Source organism: Lipotes vexillifer, unplaced genomic scaffold (assembly GCF_000442215.2).
Source record: "Lipotes vexillifer unplaced genomic scaffold, Lipotes_vexillifer_v1.1 scaffold324, whole genome shotgun sequence".
NCBI classification, from domain to species: Eukaryota; Metazoa; Chordata; class Mammalia; order Artiodactyla; family Lipotidae; genus Lipotes; species Lipotes vexillifer.
The window spans coordinates 123,036-136,656 of NW_006791816.1; the positions used below are offsets into that span (position 1 = coordinate 123,036).

The following is a 13,621-nucleotide window of genomic DNA, read 5'->3' on the forward strand; positions in this document are numbered from 1 at the left end:
GCAATATCCATTGGAGCCTGCCTGCACATCTCTAGTAGCTTTAATGTTCATAGAAAAATGAATATTCATGTTTGTTTGGGATCTCAAACGATTACTAAATTTGCAAGCAAAAACAGGACCAATGAAGAACTGAACCAGATTATTTTTTCAGAGTGGCAAACCTAATGAAGTGTCCCAACCCCTCTATGATTTACCATTGCTGAGATTATTCCTTACCAAGGAAACACTTAAAAAAAATTTCTCCCAGAGCTCACTTGCTAGATTCCATAAATTAGCTGTTACAAAGAATCTGTATCAGAGAAATTCAAACCTACTGAGGCTTTTCTTCCAACCTACTAAAAAGGCACATTAAATACACAACGTTGGCCACATTTAGATAATGATGGAAAACAACAGCTGATAGCCAGTTTGGGACAAATGCCAACTGTTTCCATTTGTCTGAAAATGTCAAAATTAATTGCTACAACACTCAGTTTTCAAAGAATATTGATATCTCTACATGAGAAAGTATGTCAACCAAAAATCCTAAAAAACAGACTAAAGATAATAGTGCCTCCCTGATCTGCAATATTAGTTAAAAAAAAATTTTAGCACCCCAAAGTAAACACATCTCAACAGCTTTACATATTTTCATATACTTTATTTTTTAAACACTTATAATTTTGCAAGCTAGCAGTAAAATATTGTCCTCAATATTTTACTAATTAGCACCGTATACCTTTTAAAGCTAACTGGAACACTGTTTTATTTAAATGATTGTGAAGTAAAATGATCATTTCAAATACCTAATTAGTCTCAACACATGAACCATTAATTATCATTATTTTTCGCTTTATGCACAAAGATGTATTTCAAAGATGAACTTAATATTAGTATCAGTTCTGTCAATCTAACAAATCAAAGTACCACAGTTTAAAGCAATATTTAACCTCTGAAATTAATTAAAGAGGCATATAAGAAAGTTGAGAAATCACTATAAAAACAAAAGATACTGCACAACTTTAAATTTAGAATCTCTTATTTTTTAGAAGAATGAGGAAAATAATGAAAAATTCCATGGTACAAGTATTTGTTACACATATGGTTTAGTATATATATGTCAGTACTCTCGCACTTTGCTTATGAGTTTGGCCTTACCAAAAAGCCATCAAAATGTCCAGGATAATTCACAGGGACAGCTGGAAGCCTGAAATAAAACTGCTCAGTGCAAAAGATCCCAAGCCATTCATATAATTTTAAACAGAAACCTGGACATTTAACTCCTATTTTTGTTTCCATCTGAAAACCTGTTGAAAATATGGAAAAAAATTTAACTAAACTCACATTACTTCCACATATTAAAACAAGGGGGATTTTTCATTTCCTGTTTTCTAATAAGAGCATTCTTCAGAGCTATTGGTTTAAGTTCTAAGTTACAATCCACTACTTACTAGCATGCCTGTTTTGCATACCAGTAGAATCAAGTCCAGTTTTGCCATTTGTGGATAACTATGACAAGATACAAAAGCATGTGTTTGCCATAAATAGCTCTGGCTAACAGCAAACTGCTCACACTGAACAGATCAAGTTCTCTATAAGGAGAGCTGCCTGGACCACAGCCAAATCCCACTACTAATGTTTAAGACTGCTGTAACAATTTTTTTTCAAATTTGTGAAATATATTAAGAAATAGTAGCTGAAAGTTCCTAAACATGAGAAGTATTATTAAACTTTTGAAGGACATTTTACAAATTATTTTCATTATGATCAAATGTGCAATAAGAGATTCCTGCTTCTTCTACTACTAGTCAACTAATTAGAAATGTAAACGTGAATTAAAAAATAACTACCCTAATTTATCCAGAGAACAAATCAGATATTGAAGAGTATTTATGTCAAAGTGCAAAAAAATAATTCCTGATCATATTAACACATAAGGAAATAAATAAAGCTTATAAAAGTATACCTTTATAACATTAATATTTTGTATTAGTTGGCTTTAGGATAGAATATTTTTTAAACCAAATAAACACAACTAACTGGAAAATATCACGCAAGAATGTTGTACAAAAAAATTCTTAAATGACCAGTGCAGAGATTAATAATAGCTGTTTACCCTAGGAGTTGCTTCACATGGTATTTTGCAAAATGTCCAAGGAAAACAAGGCAACGTTCTGTAATATGCCACAATTTTTATTGCAACGTGGCCATTTTTGTGAGGGTGGGGTTTGATCTCAAAAACAATGTTCCATTTAAGGCTCTTTTATACAGAAATTGCCATCATGACTGATATTCAAAATATCTTTAGTGTCGCAAGACTTAACATGGTAAACATAAAACTCCTACACTTATTCAGTAGTGTACACTCAATGGGAAACAAAAAGGCATTAATAACAGCTATTTCTTTTAAGAAGATATGCAGGTAACAGGAATGAACACTGAGGTACTAGGATAAGTTGATGACACAGTTAACTTAATTGGCATTCCTTTTGGGGTGGGGGATTAAACTCATTACAAAAAAAGTGCTTTCAATGCATAGTATTATATCTGTGCTGCCATGTCACAAAAAATAGGCTTGCCAAGGCAGGTGAGGTGTATGAATGCTCAAGCCTCACAGAACTGCAATCAAGTGCAACTGTAAATAATACTGAATAAAGTCTACCATCTCACCAGTGGATAATACTTTCAAGGCATTAAATTAGCTTAACCCTTTGTAGTGTTCTAAGCTATTCACATTGACATTCACATTCATTGTAGTGCTTGCTGCAAGGGAGGCATATAACCAGTTGTTTTGGCTAAAATATGATGGGAAGGCATTCCTTGGGTTCTACATAAAAGTAACAGTATTAAACAGTCTAATGGCAATCACTGATAGGCTGCTTACATGAATGATATTTCCTTCATTCATTGTGTTGGAAGGACCCAGTGGGAAGAGGAAGAAAAAAAAAAAACCAAAACCTAATACTATTCCAATTGACTGAGCTGGAGAAATGGAAGCTCCTTAAGATCCAGATGGCACTTGACTGTCATTTTATAAGGGTTTTCCTTCAAGTGAAACTACTACGTTGCCTCCCAATTTCTCTCCAAGTGTTGAACGGTCCTTTATATCATCCAAGCCATTTACTTGCCACTCGTGTTTAATACCTAAAAAGAAAAAACATTATCCTGTTACTTTATTATAAGTAAGAGAGGGCAATTCTTCTGCACAAAATATTCAGTGTTTGTACCTGTAAATTTCTTTTTAATGGCATCTTTAGAGCTAGCATAAATCATCTTGCTTTTTAAAGGTGCACTTTCAGGAGCCCTACAGGGGGAAAAAAAATTGTTGAATCCTATTTAAAAGAAAAAGAAAGGCAAAACTGACTGTGTTAATAATAATCCTTGCATTTTAAAACTACTTTTTTCTTTTGTTTTTACACACCAGAATATAAATACTAGGTCTTCTTTCTTAGACTCTTTTGTTTCGTATGTGGCATCGTACAAAGCATATCGGCAATCATTCAGAGGTAGCAACTTCACAAAAGATGTGTAGGGGTCCTCTACAGTATCACCAATGTCACCCACCAAGATCTGCTTTGCTTCCTCTACAATTATTTGTCTTTTGTCATCGCTTAAACAGAAGAGAACTGCTTTCTTTCTTTTTTTGATCTCCTCTTGTGTAGAAGATTTCCTTACTTTCATATCATTAAAAACTTTGATGACTTCATCATTCACTGTAACTCCAGAAGCCTGAAAATAAAGAAAGAACAGTAATTTAGAACAAGTATTTTGGTTTTGGCCAAAATTACTGTTTGCCTAGAGAGGATTCACTTTAGTCTGGCTATCAAAAGTTGCGTCATACCATGCGAGTAGTCCAATCAGATTTGCCACATTTTAAGTATCAGTATATGATGCACCTAAGGATTCTAATTCATCCTGCCCCATTCATCCTTTTTTTAAAAGGGGTTTGGAGAGTGAAGTAATTGGCAGGTAGAGGGAAAGGGACAAATACAGGCTGTCCCATCCCTGAAATGTTTCCTATTTCACTGGGTGATGTCAGAGCTTCAGGAGCCGCAGCAAAAATACCTTCTGTATTGTGTCAACCCGGCAGGCCTTAAAAAAACACTTTCGGATTTCAGTTAATGCGTCTACTGTTTTTTTCTTTAAAGTCATCCTAGCCAGGGCCCTTTCCTCATAAGGAAAGAGAATCAAGTGTGAACTCCAAACCGCCCACAGCTACAACATAATTGCCTCACAGCTCAAATGCAGACGCTTCAAAACTAACGGATCGCGTGTAAAAGCTTTTTACCGCGAGAAACCGTGTTCAAGAGTTTTCCCACCTCCTAATCTCCCCCTAAAGGTTTTACGACAGGCCCTCAAGACCCCCCCGAAAGCGTCCAGCAAGGGCTTTACAGCACGTACCAATCTGAGAGCGCGCGTGGGAATAAAATTAGCAAGGGGAGGGCAAAGGCGGCGAACGGGGTGGGGGCAAAGCTCGGCGGACCCTCCCGCGCCCCCGGCCACCGCCCACCCGCCCCACTTAGGCCCCGACCCTCGCCCCGCGAGGCCCTCCCCGCCCCCAGGAATCCGAAGAGCGGCCGGCCGGGCCTGACGGCGGGAGGGCAGGCCGGCCGGTGGAGAGAGAGCAGCGGGGCCGCAGCGCAGGAGCGCCCACCTTGGAGTCCAAATTCAGGTTAAAATGGCGGCCTCAGGCCCAGGGCCCCGCGGTGCCGAGCGGGGGGCTGTGCTCGCCGCGCCCCGGCCCCCCGACCCCCGGCCCCCCGGTCGGCGCGCCTGCCTTACCATAGCGCCCGCGGCTGAGGCTGCGGCGGCGACTCGGGCTCCGGCGGTGTGGCGCTGCGAAGAGAAGGAGGGGCGGCCGGGAGGCGGCGAGTGCGGGGCACGCCGGGAGTGCGGCCCAAAAGGCGGCGACCGCTCGGGGGGCTGCGGCGAGGGCGGGGCGGTCACGTGGGCACGCCCCGGGCAGGCGTTCCAGCCTGCCGGCCCCCCCGCGTCCTCGGCCTGACCCCGCGGGCGCGCGGGCGCGCGCGCAGGAGCAGCCTCCGCGGGCTGTGCGGCCGCGGTCCGAACCCCGAGCCCCAACGCGAAGGCCTTCAGCGCCAGGGCACCACCCGTCCCGTCCGCCGGCTCGCACGGCGGGCGTTTCCACACTGCCTCCCGAGGGCCAGGGCGCAGCCCCAGGGGTTGGGCGCGTGTGAGTCGAATGGCGCTCCAAGGTGTCTCTTATTCGCTTGTGGTTTCCACTGAAAGGGGCTGGATTCCTACGTTGTGGGTCTTTTTGGAAAACCCCCATCAGAGATGGCGCCAATTATTTAGATCTCCTTCCATCAATTCAACGAGAATAAACAATGTGGGAGGGGGAGGGGTTACCCTAGTTGATTGAGTTACTCGGCAAAAACAAAATGATAAACAGAGGTGGGAAATCGCTTTCTAAAAGTCTGTGGTTGGAATAATAATAATAGGGGGAAATCTGGGGTAGTAACATCCCCTGGTAATATCCTTTTATAGATTAGACTTGGTAGGAAATGGATTGCACTCTCTGCTAATAGTCTTTTCCTCAGGAGGCCACAGCTACGTCAGCTGCCATCAAATAAGTGGACCCAAGAGTAGAGTCCTCCCTCTTTGGCAACCACAACCTCTTCTAACAAAACCCATATAACTGAGCCAAGGCTCTTCTCTAACTAAACCTTTTTTATACTTGTTACGACTATCCATCGCATTTAGCATAGAAAAAATTGGCACCGTATACTTTGAGGAAATTTTTCATGAAGAGTCAATGCTTTATGAGTGTTTAATGAAAATGTTTTAAATGAAACACTTTATGTGGTTATGTTTAATAAAAGGAAGGTTTCATAAAGTATTTCATTCATCAGTGTTTGGGCTAATTTATGCTACCTTTTTTCCTGAACGTTTATCATTTCTACCTTTCTTCATTTGTAAAATTGGTAATATGAATTTAAAACTCTGATTAATAGTTGAACTGATTTTGTGAAGAAAACCTGCACTAAAAAAGTAGAATTGTTGACTGACTAAAACTGTTGGAAACAAAATAGTGAGTGAGTGCAGATAAACCTTAAGGTGTACTAAGCCAGAAGTGCAGTGTAACGGCAAGAACTTCGGGCTGGGACTTGGGAAACGAGTATTAATCTTGGCACTGCCCCATCTCTGTAAATTCAAAGGGCTTTCAATCCCTGCAGACCTTCATCTGTATTATAAGCTGTGATTATCTTTAATGTCCTTTCCAGCTTTAAAATTCAGTTTCCTAGTATGCCAGTGTTTCTCAGGAAATGGTGTGCATATGTTCTTAGCATTAAGTAAATTTAGGGATGGAAAATCCTAATGAGAAGGGTTATGCCCTAGTTTGTATGATAAATTCTTATACCCCAAAGTTAATATATTATAAATGGAGCATGTTAGGTATTGCACAGGCAACAGACCTATTTTTTATGTCCATAGCTTGTGCTTATTTTCTTAATGGGAAGATTGACTTAGTTTATTTTTATTTTATTTTTATAAATTTATTTATTTAATTTATTTATTTTTGGCTGTGTTGGGTCTTCGTTGCTGTGTGTGGGCTTCCTCTAGTTGCAGCGAGCAGGGCTACTCTTCGTTGCGGTGCGTGGGCTTCTCATTGCGGTGGCTTCTTGTTGCGGTGCACAGGATCTAGGCACACGGGCTTCAGTAGCTGTGACACGTGGGCTCAGCAGTTGTGGTGCACGGGCTTAGTTGCTCCGCGGCATGTGGGATCATCCTGGACGAGGGCTCGAACCTGTGTTCCCTGCGTTGGCAGGTGGATTCTTTACCACTGCGCCACCAGGGAAGCCCCTTGACTTAGTTTAGAGACAAAAATAGAGAAGAAATTTCCCAGTGTCTAAGCATGAATCTTAAGCAAGTAGATAATAATACTTTACATTAGGTGGTACATTACAGTTTATGAAACCCTTCCCTTTCTTGATGTCTCTTGAGGCTCTGAGAGAATCATGGAGAATGAATCTCCAGGGCTCCAAACATTTGCTCTGTATGGGTATCAGCAGTTTTCCTTCTTGAACTCTTCCTCTTAGGGTCCCCCTCCCTTCTCAGCCTTGAATTTTGCAACAAAGAGATTCTACAGGGGCTACAGCCCCAGCAGAGACCAGGTCTGGGGACACGGGGAGCTAGATTAGGTGTTAGAACCTCGCCTACCAAAGCTGAGGATTCTGAAGATGTTAATCACCCCCCCCCAGCTGTGATATCAACCCTTCTCCAAGCCTCCCTGTCTCTCTCCCCGTCTCTCTCCCCTTCCCCAGAGTTCACAATTCCCATGTACTAGGATTCTTTTCCTGAAGATGTTTTCTTGTCTTTGCACATATTTCATTGCCTTGTAATCACTTGTCTACGTGTTCTGCCACCCCAGTAGACTAGAAGCTCCTTCCAGGATCTGAGTCCTACTCATCTTTGGATTTCTGGAATCTGGTACATAGTAGGTGCTCAATAGATGATAAAGTAACAACTTTAAGGTGCTTTAGTGCTATAAAGAGAACAAAAAGGAGGCCTCCGAAGACTGCAAGGCCTTTCTACATGCCCTTGTAAGGCCAGATCTTAGAAGGTCAGAGCCAGTAACAACTCTTCACACCTGTTGTTTAAAACCAGAACTTTCTGCCACTTGGTAAAGCGACAGCATTACCAAGCATTGCTGCATGAATTTTGGCCTCTGAGTATCAGACATCATATGTATCAGTTTCCTGTGGCTGCTGTAACAAATTACCACACATTTAGTGGCTTAAAACAACACAAACTTATTGTCTTACAGTTCTGGAGGTCAGATGTGAGAAATGACTCACGAGGCTAAAAGCAGCACTTCATTGCTTTTGGAGGCTGTAGGAGGAAAATCTGTTTCCTTGCCTTTTCCAGCTTCTAGAGGCTGCCCACATTCCTTGGTTTGTGGCCCCCTGAGAGTACCTCTGCTTCAGTCATCACATCTCTGATTCTCTCTCTCCTGCCTTCCTCTTTCACTGCTAAGGACCACTGAGATCACCACTGGGTAATTTAGGATAATCTCCCATATCAAAAATCATTTACTTAACCACATCCACAAAGTCCCTTTCGCTGGACTTCCCTGGTGGCGCAGTGGTTAAGAATCCACCTGCCAATGCAGAGGACACAGGATCGAGCCCTGGTCCGGGAAGATCCCACATGCCACGGAGCAACTAAGCCCGTGTGCCACAACTACTGAGCCTGTGCTCAAGAGCCTGCGAGCCACAACTACTGAAGCCTGCGTGCCTAGAGCCCGTGCTCTGCAACAAGAGAAGCCACTGCAATGAGAAACCTGCGCACCGCAACGAAGAGTAGCTCCCGCTCACCGCAACCAGAGGAAACCCGTGCGCAGCAATGAAGACCCAATGCAGCCCAAAATAAATAAATACATAAATAAATTTATTTTTAAAAAAGTCCCTTTTGCTATGTAGGGTAACATATTCACAGGACAGGGACATCTTTGGGGGGCCATTATTCTGCCTACCATACCACATCTGTTCTCTTTAGCAGTTTCATGCCCAAGGAAATGATTAACTGGTGGGACAGAAGGACCCTAAACAATCCCGTACTAGAAGGCACATGTCTAAACTCTAATTTTCCATTTGCTGAACCACACATGGTTGACAGCAACAAAAAACCATTAGGAACTAAGTGAGAGTAACCTCAAAGAGGATGGATCAGCTCTAACACAACAGTGGTGCAATCTCGGGCCATTTCCATTTAGTTAACTGCTCCACGGCTGTTTCCTCATGTGTAGAATGGGGCTTACGTTACCTCCTCCCTCTCAGCGTTGTGGTGAGGATCAAGTGAGATAATGTACGTAAAGCTCCTTCCAGCACAGGAAAAGGTACCCTGGGGCCATTACCATCAGTGCAGAGAGAAGGGGAGAGCATGATTTTACCAACTCACAGGCAACAGTCATGAAGCAATCCCAAGTCTCACTGGTATTGTTTTGTAAACTCAGCTAAAGCTTTTGCTCAAGATTTCATAGAAAATTGGAAAAGTGAATACCCGTAATGCATATTCTCCTACAAAACAGACTAGATGGAGTTTCTGTGGCATGTAAAATTTCAGAATCATTTTTCAAGTCTTAAGTAAAACAGTGAATCTGGAAGATTATGTAGATAAATTCTGTTCAAGCCCCACTCCCTGTCAAGACCCATCATACTCAGCTCCCACAGCCACTTCCTGAAAGACAAGTGTAAACGTAAAGATGCTCATCATTTCCAAATGTACTTTTCTACCCACATACCTGCTTCATCTGACATCTCTTTCCTAGCCCACGCCTGAGCTAAAAGACGGGTCAGGAGGAAAGTCATGCATTTTTCTAAATCCATGTTTGAACTTAGAACTAGAAAATAAACATTGTGGGAGATGTGTGTTGGAGTCTGATCTCTATGACTCACTCCCTGATCCACAAAACTCACTTTGCGTCTTCCATGTCTCATCCTTAGTTCTTTCTAAAATTTAGGAAGATGACCTCACAATAAAGGAACTTAGCAGTCTATGTCAAGGGAAGAGGGGAGGTAGAGGGTAGCAGCAGTGAAATGTAGTAAGTAGTGAAATGTAATTCAAAATGGTCTCAAACTCTACATTTATAAATGCTAGTTTCAGTTTATTTACTCACAAACACATTTATCAGATCCACCTATCAGTTGTTTCTGATATTAACTGAATTCGTGATAAGTAGCAACTGGTTACCTAAATTATACAAACCATACAAAAACAGCATCTGAGAAAAGAAACTCGCTAGTAATTTATTTAAGATGGAGAGCCTTTGTTTAGCTTACTTTATTACAAAAGCTGTGGATTTTTATATCCCAGGAAATCATACAGACATGAAAAATGTAACATACTAAAACTGTATGTTAACAGACATGAATAAGAGTAGGCAAGAGATCGAAAACCAAATCAAGAATGAGAAGAGTTTATTCATTTCATTCGTTCATTCATTCCTTTATATCATTCACTGAGCATCTCTGCTAGGGTAAAGAATGCAAGGATAAGAATAACACAGTCCCTGCCTTGAAGAAAGTCAGTTCTGTGAGAATACATCAAGGAAGCCAGTATCTATGGGACAATCCCACGCATGCTCCAGTGGGGTATGTACAGGATGCCTTGGGAACAGAAGGAAGGCCAGCTCAGTTTGGAGCGAGTTGGGTCTTTTTTTTTTTGGCTGCGTTGGGTTTTCGTTGCTGTGCCCGGGCTCTCTCTAGTTGCGGTGAGCGGGGGCTACTCTTAGTGAGTGTGCGGGCTTCTCATTGCTGTGCCTTCTCTTATTGCGGAGCATGGGCTCTAGGCGTGCAGGCTTCAGTAGTTGTGGCATGCAGGCTCTAGAGCGTGGGTTCAGTAGTTGTGGTGCATGGGCTTAGTTGTTCCGCAGCATGTGGAATCTTCCCGGACCAGGGCTCGAACCCGTGTCCCCTGCATTGGCAGGCAGATTCTTAACTACTGCACCACCAGGGAAGTCCCACGAGTTGGGTCTTAAAGGATAAGTGGAAGTTAACTAGGCAGATAGGGACAGGACATTCAAAGCAGAGGGAACCAAATGTACAAAGCCTCAGCAGTACCAGTATAAAGCACAAGAAACCCCAAGTTGCTAGCTACGACTGGAGCCTATGAGCTTGGTAGAGAATGAAGATGGAGTGGTAGGAGGTACCAGTTCTTGTGAGCTTTGTATACAACTGTACAGTCAGAATTGTATTCTGCAGGGCATAAGGGAGACAATAAAGACTTTTCAAAGGTGTTTTTTTTGTGCGCGCTCCGGCCTGCCCGTCGGACGCTGCCAGGCTCACGGGCGGGGCGCAGCCTGCGGGTTCGGGCAAACTTTGTCACCCTGGTCCCGGAGAAAGCAGCGTCCTGCTTGCTGGGCAGCTGGCAGGGCGGGGACCTGGCCTGCAAGGAGGAACAGGGAGCAGAGGAGTACCTCACAGACCAGAGTGGCTGCTCCAGTAATAAAGAACCCCTTTTGAGGTGTTGTGATGCACGGAGGGACTTGGAGTTCTTCGGGCTGAACAGCAAATTAAAGATAACTTGCGAGAGGTCAAAGCCCAGATTCACAGCTGCATAAGTCATCACCGGGAATGCCTTCGAAGCCATGAGGTGTGGCTGTATGAACAGGTAGATCTCATCTATCAGCTTAAAGAGGAGATGCTTCAGCAGCAGGTCCAACAACTCTACTGGTTTCTGGACCAGTTCAACTGTCTTATTCATCAGCCGGAGTGCACCCAAAACAAAGATCTAGCCAATCAAGTCTCCGTGTGCCGGGAGAGACTGGGCAGTTTGACCCTCAAAGCTGAAGATTCGACTGTCCTATTCTTTGAAACCGATAATAACTGCCCTGCACCAGGCAATCACCACGTTTGGGTCTCTCAAGACCATTCAAATTCCTGAGCACCTGATGGCTCATGCTAGTTCAACAAATATTGGGCCCTTCCTGGAGAAAAGAGGCTATATCGCATTGCCAGAGCAGAAGTCAGCATCCAGCACCACAGCGGGTCCCTCTCAGCGAATGGCTCCTTGGAAGCAAACCTGCCGGCGGTTGCCAGCCTCCTTACATGCCCAGTACCAACCTGCAGGACTGGCTCACCCAAAAGCAGACCTTGGAGAATAGTCAGACTTCTGCTAGAGCCTGCAATTTCTTCAATAATGTCTGGGGCAACCTAAAGGGCTTGGAAAACTGGCTCCACAAGAGTCAGCAACAAGAAGTTTCTTTTGCTGGTAAACAAGTTACCAAAAGTATAACAGCTATTCTACTACCAGTTCTTACTCCAGTGAAATTGAAAAGGTTGGAGATCTAGTGCTTCTTGATCAAGATGAGGTGGAGCTTTCTGATTGGCTAGCGACTCCCCAGGAATCCCGTAAGCTTGAGAAGCCTGGGAATGGCGGCTGTGAAACCAGTGAGAAGTTTAAGCTCTTGTTCCAGGTGTTCCAGGAGTCCTATGGTGTGAATGATTGGCTCATCAAGCCTGATTTCTGTACCAGTTGTCAGGGTAAACAGCCCAAAGGTGTGGAGATTGAGAACCTGGGCAATCTAGAGTCCCTGAATGACCACTTGGAGGCCCCTTGTCCACTCCCAGCATGATTGGCTGAGGATTGGCTTGTCCAGAATCATCAAGGCCCATGTAAAGTAGAGGAGGTCTGCAAAGCCAATGAGCCCTATACAAGCTTTGCAGAGTGCGTGTGTGATGAAAATTTTGAGAAGGAAGCTCTGTGTAAGTGGCTTCTGAAGAAAGAAGGAAAGGATGAAAATGGTATGCCTGTGGAACAAAAACCTGAACCTGAGACACATAAAGATTCCCTGAATATATGGCTCTGTCCATCCAGAAGAGAGGCAACAGAACAAGCTAAGGCACCAAAGGCAATGGCTTCTTCTAGAATTGCTGATTCCTTCCAAGTCATAAGGAACAGTCCCTTGTCAGAGTGGCTCATTACCCCTTAAGGAAAGAAGGATGTCCCAAGGAAGTGCCTCTTACAGAGGACAGAGCTGGCATACCAAAGCTTACAAGCCACTTGGCCACTTCCTGGCGTCCCTTTAACACAGCTGACTGGGTCTTGCCAGGAAAGAAGACGGGAAATCTTAGCCAGTTATCCTTAGGAGAAGACAAATGGCTACTTCAAAAGAAGGCCAAGGAAGTATTACTTAATTCGCTCCTACAGGAGGAACACAACTTTCCCTCAGACCGTTACGGCCTCCCAGCAGTTTGTGATCTCTTTGCCTGTATGCAGCTTAAAGTTGATAAAGAAAAATGGTTGTATTGAACTCCTCTACAGATGTGAAGGAATGGAGTACTAGAGTCAAGCAAATTTTCTGCAGATTATCACAAATCCATGAACTGAGTGACTGCGGCTTGCCAAATCATTGTGTTTCTGGATCTGATGTAGTTCCTTTTCTGCCTAATTTTGAACTAGTGAAGAGACATAATAAGTCATCAAATTATGAGTTACTGTGGAAAAGAAAAAGGCCATTTGTTGACGCTGAGGTGATTCAGTTTCTTCTTACAGAAGTATTAATTCACCCCTACACTAGAAACACAGCATCGTAGTGGGTAGGTCTTTTTCATAAGCCTCCATGGCTCCTTAGTTTGGGTTGTTGTTAGAAGTACATTAAAGCACTGTAGTTTTAAAAATGAAATAGTTCTATAATGAAGGTGTGTTATGTATTCTAATACTAGTAAACTTACCTAACCTTTTGATTGCCCTTCTTTGGATGCTTCCCTTGTTGTGGGTTTTCTTCCATTAACGGTGAATTCTTCTGTTTAATTCATATAATTTAATATATTTTAATAGAATATAATATATTTCATACAAATAATTAACCTTGACAGTATAGTGGTTTTTTCTTACCAAAACGTGTATTAACAGTCTTGGCAATTTTTGACATTAATTACAAAACATTTTAGCTTACATGCCAGATTCTACATTATTTTTCTTTTTTTGAAACAAACTCAGCTATTGCAAGTTTCATCTTAATTCCCTTCTCTAAACGTTATTATTTAAGTATCTAGACAGCTCTTTCAGAAGGGCTCCATATTGCTAGAAGACTATATTCAGGGTAATCCTAGCCTCTTTCAAAATATTCTGAAGAACTACAGGCAGAAGAGCCCCAGTGCTGACTAATCAAAAAGCA

At 42.8% G+C, this 13,621-nt stretch overlaps 1 protein-coding gene and 1 pseudogene across 2 annotated transcripts; one reads left to right on the top strand and one right to left on the bottom strand.

Annotated features, from left to right (window-relative positions):
- Positions 1-619: 619 nt before the first annotated feature.
- Positions 620-4,897, bottom strand: CFL2 (cofilin 2). 2 transcript variants are annotated; one of them, XM_007464810.1, is made up of 4 exons: positions 4,762-4,897; positions 3,401-3,708; positions 3,207-3,283; positions 620-3,123 (listed from the first exon to the last, which is right to left on the bottom strand). In XM_007464810.1, the coding sequence occupies exons 1-4, from the start codon at positions 4,762-4,764 to the stop codon at positions 3,011-3,013; spliced, it is 501 nt and encodes a 166-aa protein (XP_007464872.1). In that variant the 5' UTR covers positions 4,765-4,897; the 3' UTR covers positions 620-3,010. The 2 variants fall into 2 exon arrangements, with proteins under 2 accessions (XP_007464872.1, XP_007464873.1); XM_007464811.1 differs by lacking the exon at positions 4,762-4,897 and adding an exon at positions 3,821-3,995.
- A 4,111-nt stretch (positions 4,898-9,008) lies between these two features.
- LOC103070229 (nuclear receptor coactivator 4 pseudogene) lies at positions 9,009-12,771 on the top strand (annotated as a pseudogene).
- Positions 12,772-13,621: the final 850 nt, after the last annotated feature.